The sequence below is a fragment of the Rhinichthys klamathensis genome, unplaced genomic scaffold, assembly GCF_029890125.1.
Source record: "Rhinichthys klamathensis goyatoka isolate OS25496 unplaced genomic scaffold, OSU_Roscu_1.1 h1tg000006l_1, whole genome shotgun sequence".
Classification (NCBI taxonomy): domain Eukaryota; kingdom Metazoa; phylum Chordata; class Actinopteri; order Cypriniformes; family Leuciscidae; genus Rhinichthys; species Rhinichthys klamathensis.
The window spans coordinates 6478041-6487587 of NW_026606559.1; the positions used below are offsets into that span (position 1 = coordinate 6478041).

The 9547-nt window shown below is 42.7% G+C and overlaps 1 protein-coding gene across 1 annotated transcript; it reads left to right on the top strand.

Annotated features, from left to right (window-relative positions):
- Positions 1-325: 325 nt before the first annotated feature.
- LOC130091080 (uncharacterized) lies at positions 326-8717 on the top strand. Its single transcript, XM_056258772.1, has 2 exons — positions 326-347; positions 8044-8717. The coding sequence occupies exons 1-2, from the start codon at positions 326-328 to the stop codon at positions 8715-8717; spliced, it is 696 nt and encodes a 231-aa protein (XP_056114747.1).
- The last annotated feature ends 830 nt before the right edge of the window (positions 8718-9547 follow it).

Sequence of the window (9547 nt, forward strand, 5' to 3'; positions counted from 1 at the left end):
CTTTATATGGATTTATTAATGCGTATAAATACAAATATGCTGATTTATAGATGTGTGTGAGCTCCACTTTTGTTGTTGCTCCTTCGCTCATGAAGTGTGATGAAATCTGAAATGTCAAAATAAACCACTAGGAGGCAGCTGGTGTCTCCAGTGTTGCTCCAGTATATTCAGATCTTTTTTTTTTTTTTGCAATATTAATGTTGTTTAAGCAGTCAGTGTACAGGGACTGTGAGATGCATGTGCATTTTGCATTCATGAACTATATCATCCACTGTCTGTAATGTAATGACAGACTATTAGAGTATTTTGCAAAAATATGGTGAATATGGAAGACACAATTACATCAGGTATGATCCTCAGAGATGTTCTTTTCTTCCTGAGCTGTATTGCATTCATAACATGATCAACAAATTACTATGTATTTTTAAATCATTATATAGTGCTGATATATAACTGCTGTGAGAGTAAAAGTGCTTTTATAATGAAGTGCAGTGGCTCTTGTAACACATCTGAGTGATTCACACACACTCACACTAATGAAGTCTGGTTTTATCAGCTGTTATTGCAAGTGTGATTATGGAACTGTCATCATGCGGCGCATGCGGCTCGCAAGCAACTTCCAGAAGGTGACCTTTGTGTGATTGTAACCATAGAAACGGTATGAGAGAGGCACAGCTTGTCCACACACAGATAGAGCAGGAGGAGAGATGGCTTCTGTGCAGACAAAAAAAAAAAACACACCAGTAGCTAAATATAATTTATTTCAGACCTGTATTATACGCATGTACGTTTAAACATTTCATTATTTACAGATGCAGGAAAGATACACTTTGACTAATCGTGCATGCTGGGAAGGGTGTGCATTCACTGTAATCAGACCCTTTGCCAGGTGCTCATTCACTGTTAAACACTATAATATATTGAGATTGAAAGCAGAAATGTTAATAAGCATGTTAGAATAGAAAGAAAAGAAAATGTGCCATGGAATACAAATCAGGTACTAGTTCACAGCAAAACCTTTTATTACAAGCAGAAAAATGTGCACGTTCATAAATTAATAATAACAATAATTCAAATAAAAACATTTGCTCAAATGAAGCTTGTACCCACCTAAAAATATAAGCTGCTATATAAAAGTCAGAACGGCTGTAAAATGCTGTGAAAAGGTGATGCAGGACTCTTATTCCAGTAATCCATTGTGTAGTTTACGATGGAGCAGCTTCACCGGAGCAACAGATCGTTAAGTGGTTGCTATAGAAGCTCCCATGATTAAAAGATTACCGGCAGTTTCCACGTCTCTGTACTGAGTCAACAACTGCAACACACACGTCGATGCGAGGACCCCACGGGGGATGAGGAAACATAATATGACCGTACAGATTCCATGAAATTGGAAATATTTGATGCATAAACACATTTCAGACCGGAAAATCAACTGGTAATAAATAATAATAATAAAAGAATAATTATTATGTATATATTTTTGATGATGAATTGCTCGTCTGTAAATCACTTCAAATAAAATCATCTGCTAAACACTCAAAAAAAAAGAAAGAAAAAGATTGAACTTGATTCAATCATGGTATGGTTTCATATGATGGATATATGGACATGGTTTCATATGATGGAGTAAACTCAACTAAACTTAGACATGTCCAAATAACTTGATTAAATCAAGTTAAAACAATTAAATCAAATTATGTGGACATGTTTCCACAAGAGCAAGCTAAATACTTTTGTTTATCCACATTATGTTATGTATTGGCAGTCCAAATGTGATAGTTACGTTCATAACATAACACTCGCATAATTGTTGCTTTTTTATTAAAGCTAAGCTAGAACTTGGACATTTCAGCTTAAGCATTGACACTTCACTAGAATGGTAAAGGCCCGTTCACACAAAGGACGATAACTATAATGCTAACGATAAAGTTTTTAAAAATCGCTATAAAAGAATAGAGTCCACACCACAACTATAACAATAACGGCACTGAGAAACTATATTGTTGGAATCACTTTCACATTTTCTTTTTTCAGCTGATGAACAAAAAAAACAAACATTGACAGCCAATCAGAATCCATCCAGGCATTTAAAGCGGTAGACGAGAAACTGCAGTACACATTTATAATAAACAGAACAATATCGTACATTGGTGTGGACACTGCACAAATATAGTTATCGTTATAGTTATCCCTAGTTATCGCTCTTGTTGTGAACAGGCCTTTATTCTAAAACACCAACATAAAGCATGTGTCACAATTATGTTTAGTTAGTTTCGTTTTCATGGACTTTTAGTTTGAATTCATCTTTTGCCTGTTTCCTTTGTTCAGTTTCCCGCCACTCATCAGTTTCCACACATCACAGCTGTTTGTCATTGTCTCATTATCACTGTGTATTTAAGTTCCTCTGTGTGCTCACTTCAGTTGTCTGGTATTGTTGGTGTATTGCTGTTTTGTTGCCGGTTCTACACGTTGGATAATTTGTCTACTTTGAATTTAAATAAAAGGACTTATATTTGATCTTCTCTGACTTTCGTCTTCATCATCGGACGGACGAAGTTACAGCATGATAACTCCCTATGGTAATCAATGTTTATGAGAGAGTTATCATGCTTTTCACTTTAGAATACTCCTCCAAATAATTAGTCATTCTTTTAGAAGGATGTAGAAAAGACTTAAGTAATTTCTGTAGTTACCACGATCTTCACTTTAGAATTATATATGCATTGCTCTCATTAATTACAAACCTGTATAGTCCTATAGGACGTATGAAAAAACAATAATTACTGATTAAATAGTGAAATGCCTCATTCAACTGAGCACAATTTCTTACTAATTTGTTAATCAGAGTTTCTTGTTAGGTAATAGCAATTACTATAATGTTAATATTGCATTACTCATTTGTTCCTGTGCAGTTATTTATTAATGACGGAACAGTATTCTAAAGTGTTACCCATTCTGGGAACTATTGAACTAAGAAAACTGCCCAGAAAGAAGACTGAAAAGAAGTAAGTGCACAGATAAGCAGCTTGACACATTAATTACAGCCAGGATCAATCCTAGACTGAGAACAGTGTGAAACATAGAATTGTACAATGTGATTGAAAGGAGGACTATTGATTAGTCATTAGATGGTGTTTGGCCTAAAGCTCGCAATAAACAATCTGTGTTCAGAATGTAAATAATTCACTAGTGTTACAGAAAAGAAACCAGTCTGTGGGAATTCTGCAGTTGTAAAGTAGCCTAAAAGAAAATGAATTAGCCAGTTCTCTTTTACATTTACATGTCACAGGTTGAACCAGTACTTTTTTTTTTTTTTTTAATTGGAAGAGACATTAGGGCCTTACTGTGTGTGGTGTATCATGTGTGATGGTGTTTACTGTGTGCATGAACATATTTGCACTCTGAATTTTAGTGGTTATTCACTGTGTGTGTGCATCAAATTTGTAGTGGGTTTTGTTGTGGCTACTACTTAATCTGCCCTACTTGACTCTTTTTAGACACTCGTTCATGGACAAACCTGGCAACCTGCTTCCTGTTCACTACTATGCCCATATTTGGACTGTGCTTCCTCCCTTACTAATGTGGTGAAATTAGTTTATTAGAACTTGTTATAATGCTCCACCTTTTTACCCATATTTGGGCGATACTTCCTGTCATTGAGTAATTTTATTATTGCCTCTGCTTTGATGCTGATGATTTCAATTACCAACTAATTGTTTACCGGCTGGCCATGCTTGGGTTGAAGGAAGATAAAAACTGGTCCTTTGGAAGAGAAAGAGGTCTTGCTTGGTGGTGGTTGATCGGCTGCCATTGTGGTCAATGCATGCTCCTGCTCTGTAACTGTTAAGCCCAGGTTCCCAGGCCTAGCTGTTTGAACACCGGTATACTGCGGTTGGATTTCCTCAACGCTCGCTATTGTTGCCTGAAGGGCCGTAACTATGTTTTTCTACCACACAGTGTGAATGCGTGTTCTTCTGCTATCTGTGGTGTCGGTGTTCATTGTGGTTGCTTGTTCCTAGCCTCAGCAATACCCATCCTGTGGTTCCAGTGTCTGGCGTGGTCCTGAAGACTGTGTGGCTACCCTTGAACCCACCCTCAACGCTCGCTATTGTTGCCTGAAGGGCCGTAACTATGTTTTTCTACCACACAGTGTGAATGCGTGTTCTTCTGCTACTGTTGGTGTTCATTGTGGTTGCTTGTTCCTAGCCTCAGCAATACCCATCCTGTGGTTCCAGTGCCTGGCGTCGTCCTGAAGACTGTGTGGCTACCCTTGAACCCCCCTCAACGCTCGCTATTGTTGCCTGAAGGGCCGTAAATATATTTTATTACCACACAGTGTGAATGTGTGTTCTTCTGCTACTGTTGGTGTTCATTGTGGTTGCTTGCTTTTAGCCTCAGCAAAACCCATCCTGTGGTTCTGGCGTTGTCTCGAAGACTGAGTGGCTATCTTCGAACCTCCCTCGACGCTCGCTGCTTGCTGCCTGGAGTACCGTGACTTTTCCCTGTGGGTCTGACGACTACCGTGCCCCTCTGGACGCGTCCGTTTGACTGTTTTGAGGGAGGACAGCTGGAGCAAACCACTGAGAAGCTACCCAGTCACTGAATCTTAACCTCTCTCAAAAGGGTTTCAGAGACTTGATTTTAGTGAACTTTTTCTCCTACGTATTAGTGTTTCTATTTAATGCTTGCTGGCCCATCAATAAAGTATATTGTTTTGTATGCAACCTCGACTGTCTGTTGGGTTTCTGTGGCTGGGACCTGAGTTTATAATTTAACGTTGGTCACTAGGTGACATAGATTGCAAAGTTCTGAAATAAAATATCATTCATCTAGTCTAATTTTCTATATGAAGTTTTTTATTTTTAGTTTTTTTTTAAATATTGATAATAGGAAATTAAAGTAACAGAGATTGTTTTGGCTTTATGACAGCTCTAGAATAAAGTTATTTTCCAGCTAAAGTTAGTTTTAATTGATTCACTTCCGTCGCAACGATTATTAGTTATTAACGTAGGGGCCACAAAACACGACACCGTTTTAACAGAAAACTCTTAAGTTCTCTCTACGCAAACTTGAAAAACGTGAACCTTTGAGAACGCTGATGGCGTGCACATGCGTTATTAAGAGTTCATTCTATAGGTATGCACGTTTGAATATATGTGCGGCATGTAGTCCTTCCCTAAAAAACCAACCCTCAAAAAACTACTTGTCTGGCCTTAAAATTTATAATACATAATTGTATCGCTTCGGCGTAGCCACGTGAACCGGAATTATCCCGACAACGACTATCTGAGGTAAAGGGAAGGAGGCCTTCACAGGGGAGAGACTAGTTGACACTTCAGGACTGCATTGTCGTCGCGTCCAGACGCAGGTCCTTCATCAGATCTGGATACGGCCTGGATCCGGCGGACTGCGGTAAACCTCGGGATAAACAGAGAGACTAATATTAGCGTAGATGCCATTCTTCTAATGATGTAACCAGTACATCAGGATTTATGGGAAGTGTTCCCGGTTCCGGATGACCTAATCTATGCAGCCTAACATTGAATTATAGAAGTCTATAGTGTGTTATGTGTATGCAAGGTCAAAGAGATGTGTTTTTAGTCTAGTTTTGAACTGACAGAGTGTGTCTGTTTCCCGGACAATGTTAGGAAGAATGTTCCAAAGTTTTGGTGCTAAATAGGAAAGGATCTACCACCAGCAGTCGATTTTGATATTCTAGGTATTATCAACTGGCCGGAATTTTGAGATCGCAATAGACGTGAAGGACTATAATGCATTAAGAGCTCGCTCAAGTACTGGGGAGCTAAACCATTTTGTGTTTTGTAAGTAATTAGCAATATTTTAAATTGTATACGATGTTTAATAGGGAGCCAATGCAGTGTTGACAGAACTGGGCTAATATGGTCATACTTCCTGGTTCTGGTAAGAACTCGAGCTGCTGCGTTTTGGACCAGCTGTAATTTGTTTATTAAGCGTGCAGGGCAACCATCGAGTAGAGCATTACAATAATCTAGCCTTGATGTCACGAACGCATGAACTAATTGTTCCGCATTCATCAATGAGACCACATGACGTAATTTAGATATATTTTTAAGATGGAAAAATGCGGTTTTACAGATACTATTCACGTGACTTTCAAATGAAAGATGTACATGTACAGAGCAAAGCTGTATATTTCTCAATGGTTTCTCTTTCATAGCTCAGCAGACTAAATGGAGTCCTCAGTCATGTTTTATTTCAGTATCAACTTGGTCTCAGCTGTTTCTCCCCCAAAAAATTCCTTCAATAAATATACACACACAATGAGAAATGAGTTCCGTGCTACTTTCATCACCACTTTTAAATTGTTCATAATTTCATAAAATCATTTAATTAATCTAATTGGTGTTGTCACAATTATTCTTAGTTTCACCCTCATGGCCTCTTAGTTTGTTTACCTTCAGTCACGTCTCCTTTGTTCTCAGTTTCTTGCCACTTGTTTGTCTTCTAAGTTACTCATTGCGTTCTAGTTTGTTTCTATGGTTACTCAAAGTTCATCTTTGTTTTCCATCCATCCATCTTCTTCCGCTTATCCGGAGCCGGGTCGCGGGGGCAGCAGTCTAGGCAGAGATGCCCAGACTTCCCTCTCCCTAGACACTTCCTCCAGCTCTTCCGGGGGGACACCGAGGCGTTCCCAGGACAGCCGGGAGACATATTCCCTCCAGCGTGTCCTAGGTCTTCCCGGGGCCTCCTCCCGGTGGGACGCACCCGGAACACCTTCTCGGGAAGGCGGAACAGATGCCCAAGCCACCTCAGCTGGCCCCTCTCGATGTGGAGGAGCAGCGGCTCTACTCTGAGCTCCTCCGAGTGACCGAGCTTCTCACCCTATCTCTAAGGGATCGTCCAGCCACCCTGTGGAGAAAGCTCATTTTGGCCGCCTGTATCCGGGATATTGTCCTGTCGGTCATGACCCAAAGCTCATGACCATAGGTGAGAGTAGGAACGTAGACTGACCGGTAAATCGAGAGCTTCGCCTTGCGGCTCAGCTCTTTCTTCACCACGACAGACCGGTACATCCACCGCATTACTGCAGAAGCTGCACCGATCCGTCTGTCAATCTCCCGTTCCATCCTTCCCTCACTCGTGAACAAGACCCCAAGATAGTTGAACTCCTCCACTTGAGGCAGGAATTCTCCACCAACCTGAAGTGGGCAAGCCACCCTTTTCCGACTGAGAACCATGGCCTCTAATTTGGAGGCGCTGATTCTCATCCCAGCCGCTTCACACTCGGCTGCAAACCGTCCCAGTGCATGCTGAAGGTCCTGGTCTGAAGGGGCCAGCATGACAACATCATCCGCAAAGAGTGGAGACAAAATCGTGTGGTCCCCAAACCTGACACTAAAATTTTTTAACAGAACCGGCGACAAAGGGCAGCCCTGCCGGAGTCCAACAAGTCTGACTTACTGCCGGCAATGCGAACCAAACTCCTGTTCCGGTCGTACAGGGACTGGACAGCCCTTAGCAAAGGGCCCCGGACCCCATACTCCTGGAGCACCCTCCACAGGACGCCGCGAGGGACACAGTCAAATGCCTTCTCCAAATCCACAAAGCACATGTGGATTGGTTGGGCAAACTCCCATGAACCTCCAGCACCCCAGATAGGGTATAGAGCTGGTCCAGTGTTCCACGGCCGGGACGAAAACCGCACTGTTCCTCCTGAATCCGAGGTACTGCTATCGGCCGTATTCTCCTCTCCAGTATCCTGGCATAGACTTTCCCGGGGAGGCTGAGAAGTGTGATCCCCCTGTAGTTGGAACACACCCTCCGGTCCCCCTTCTTAAAAAGAGGGACTGCCACCCCGGTCTGCCATCCCAAAGGTACTGTCCCCGAACGCCACGCGATGCTGCAGAGTTTCTTGACTACCTCGGTGACTTCAGCTTGGGTGATGGACGAGTCCACCTCCGAGCCCTCAGCCTCTGCTTCCTCAATGGAAGACGTGTCGTGGGATTGAGGAGATCCTCGAAGTATTCCTTCCACCGTCCGACGACATTCCCAGTTGAGGTCAACAGCTGCCCACCTCCATTGTAAACAGTGTTGGTAGGGCACTGCTTCCCTCTCCTGAGGTGTCGGACGGTTTGCCAGAATCTCTTCGAGGCCAACCGGTAATCCTTCTCCATGGCCTCACCGAACTCCTCCCAGGCCCGATTTTTTGCCTCCACAACCATCCGGGCTTCAGTCCGCTTGGCCTGCTGGTACCCGTCAGCTGCCTCAGGAGTCCCACAAGCCAGCCAGGCCCAATAGGACTCCTTCTTCAGCTTGACGGCATCCCTTACTTCCGATGTCCACCACCGGGTTCGGGGATTGCCGCCTCAACAGGCACCGGAGACCTTACGGCCACAGCTCCGAGCGGCCGCGTCGACAATGGAGGTGGAGAACATGGTCCACTCAGACTCAATATCTCCAGCCTCCCTCGGGATCTGGTTGAAGCTCCGCCGGAGGTGGGAGTTGAAGATCTCTCTGACAGGAGACTCGGCCAAACGTTCCCAGCAGACCCTTACAGTACGTTTGGGTCTGCCGAGTCTGTCCAGCTTCCTCCCCCACCATCGGATCCAACTCACCACCAGGTGGTGATCAGTTCAGACCCTCTCTTCACCCGGGTGTCCAAGACATACGGCCGGAGGTCAGATGAAATGACCACAAAGTCGATCATCGACCTCCGGCCTAGGGTGTCCTGATGCCACGTGCACTGATGGACACCCTTATGCTTGAACATGGTGTTCGTTATGGACAAGCTGTAAGTAGCACAGACGTCCAAAAACAGAATACCGCTCGGGTAACCAAGAAAAAGTCTATAAAAAAATAAAATAAAAAACAGGTGGTGGTCCTGCACCCCCACGTTGCACCCCGGTAGAAGAGCTAGCCCTTGGGTTGAATGTAAACCGACCCATTGTGGAGGGCATCCCTGGGGTCAGCTCTTCCTTAGACCCAAAGCCAGGGACCAGTATCAGCAACACCTTCATTACTGGTAAATGAGCTTTAAATTATCTTAGTACACTGGAAAATAATTTGTTGCTGCATTAAATTAAGTAGGCCTATAATCCAAATGGCTGGTCCAGTCATATCAAATGTTAAATTTTGAGTAGTGATTAATTGCTTTGACTTGTAGGCTAGTTAATGTAAAAAGGTATTGATCACATTTTTCTCCAGTGTATACTTAATTGTAATGAAATTGTGTTTTCCTCTTCTGTGCAGTTTTACACAATACAGCAAAAATGTTACCTGTTTCCAAGCAAGTGGTAGCTGAATCATGTGAGTAAGTGGACTTTTTCTAACTTTACTTCAAAAGTGAAGAAAGTGCAACACTTTGTAATACCCATTTGTTTCCAATGCACAGGACAGCGAAGAAACCCTCTCAGATGACTGTCCTTTGGAGAAAGTATGTAAGTGCATAATAACTTCACTTGATTTACACTTGTGTACCTATTATTTCTGACTGCAACATGAGTTGCAGGAGTCCACATCAACAGAAAGGCCTACAGAAGAGTCTCCACAAAGAAGTGATACA

What these genes read in the sequence shown, in the direction of transcription:
- LOC130091080 (XM_056258772.1), top strand. Translation starts at nt 326, where the DNA reads ATGGAAGACACAATTACATCAG. An exon ending in GGAAGACACAATTACATCAG is followed by an intron (nt 348 to 8,043) that starts GTATGATCCTCA and finishes TTCCCAGTTGAG; the next exon opens with GTCAACAGCTGCCCACCTCC.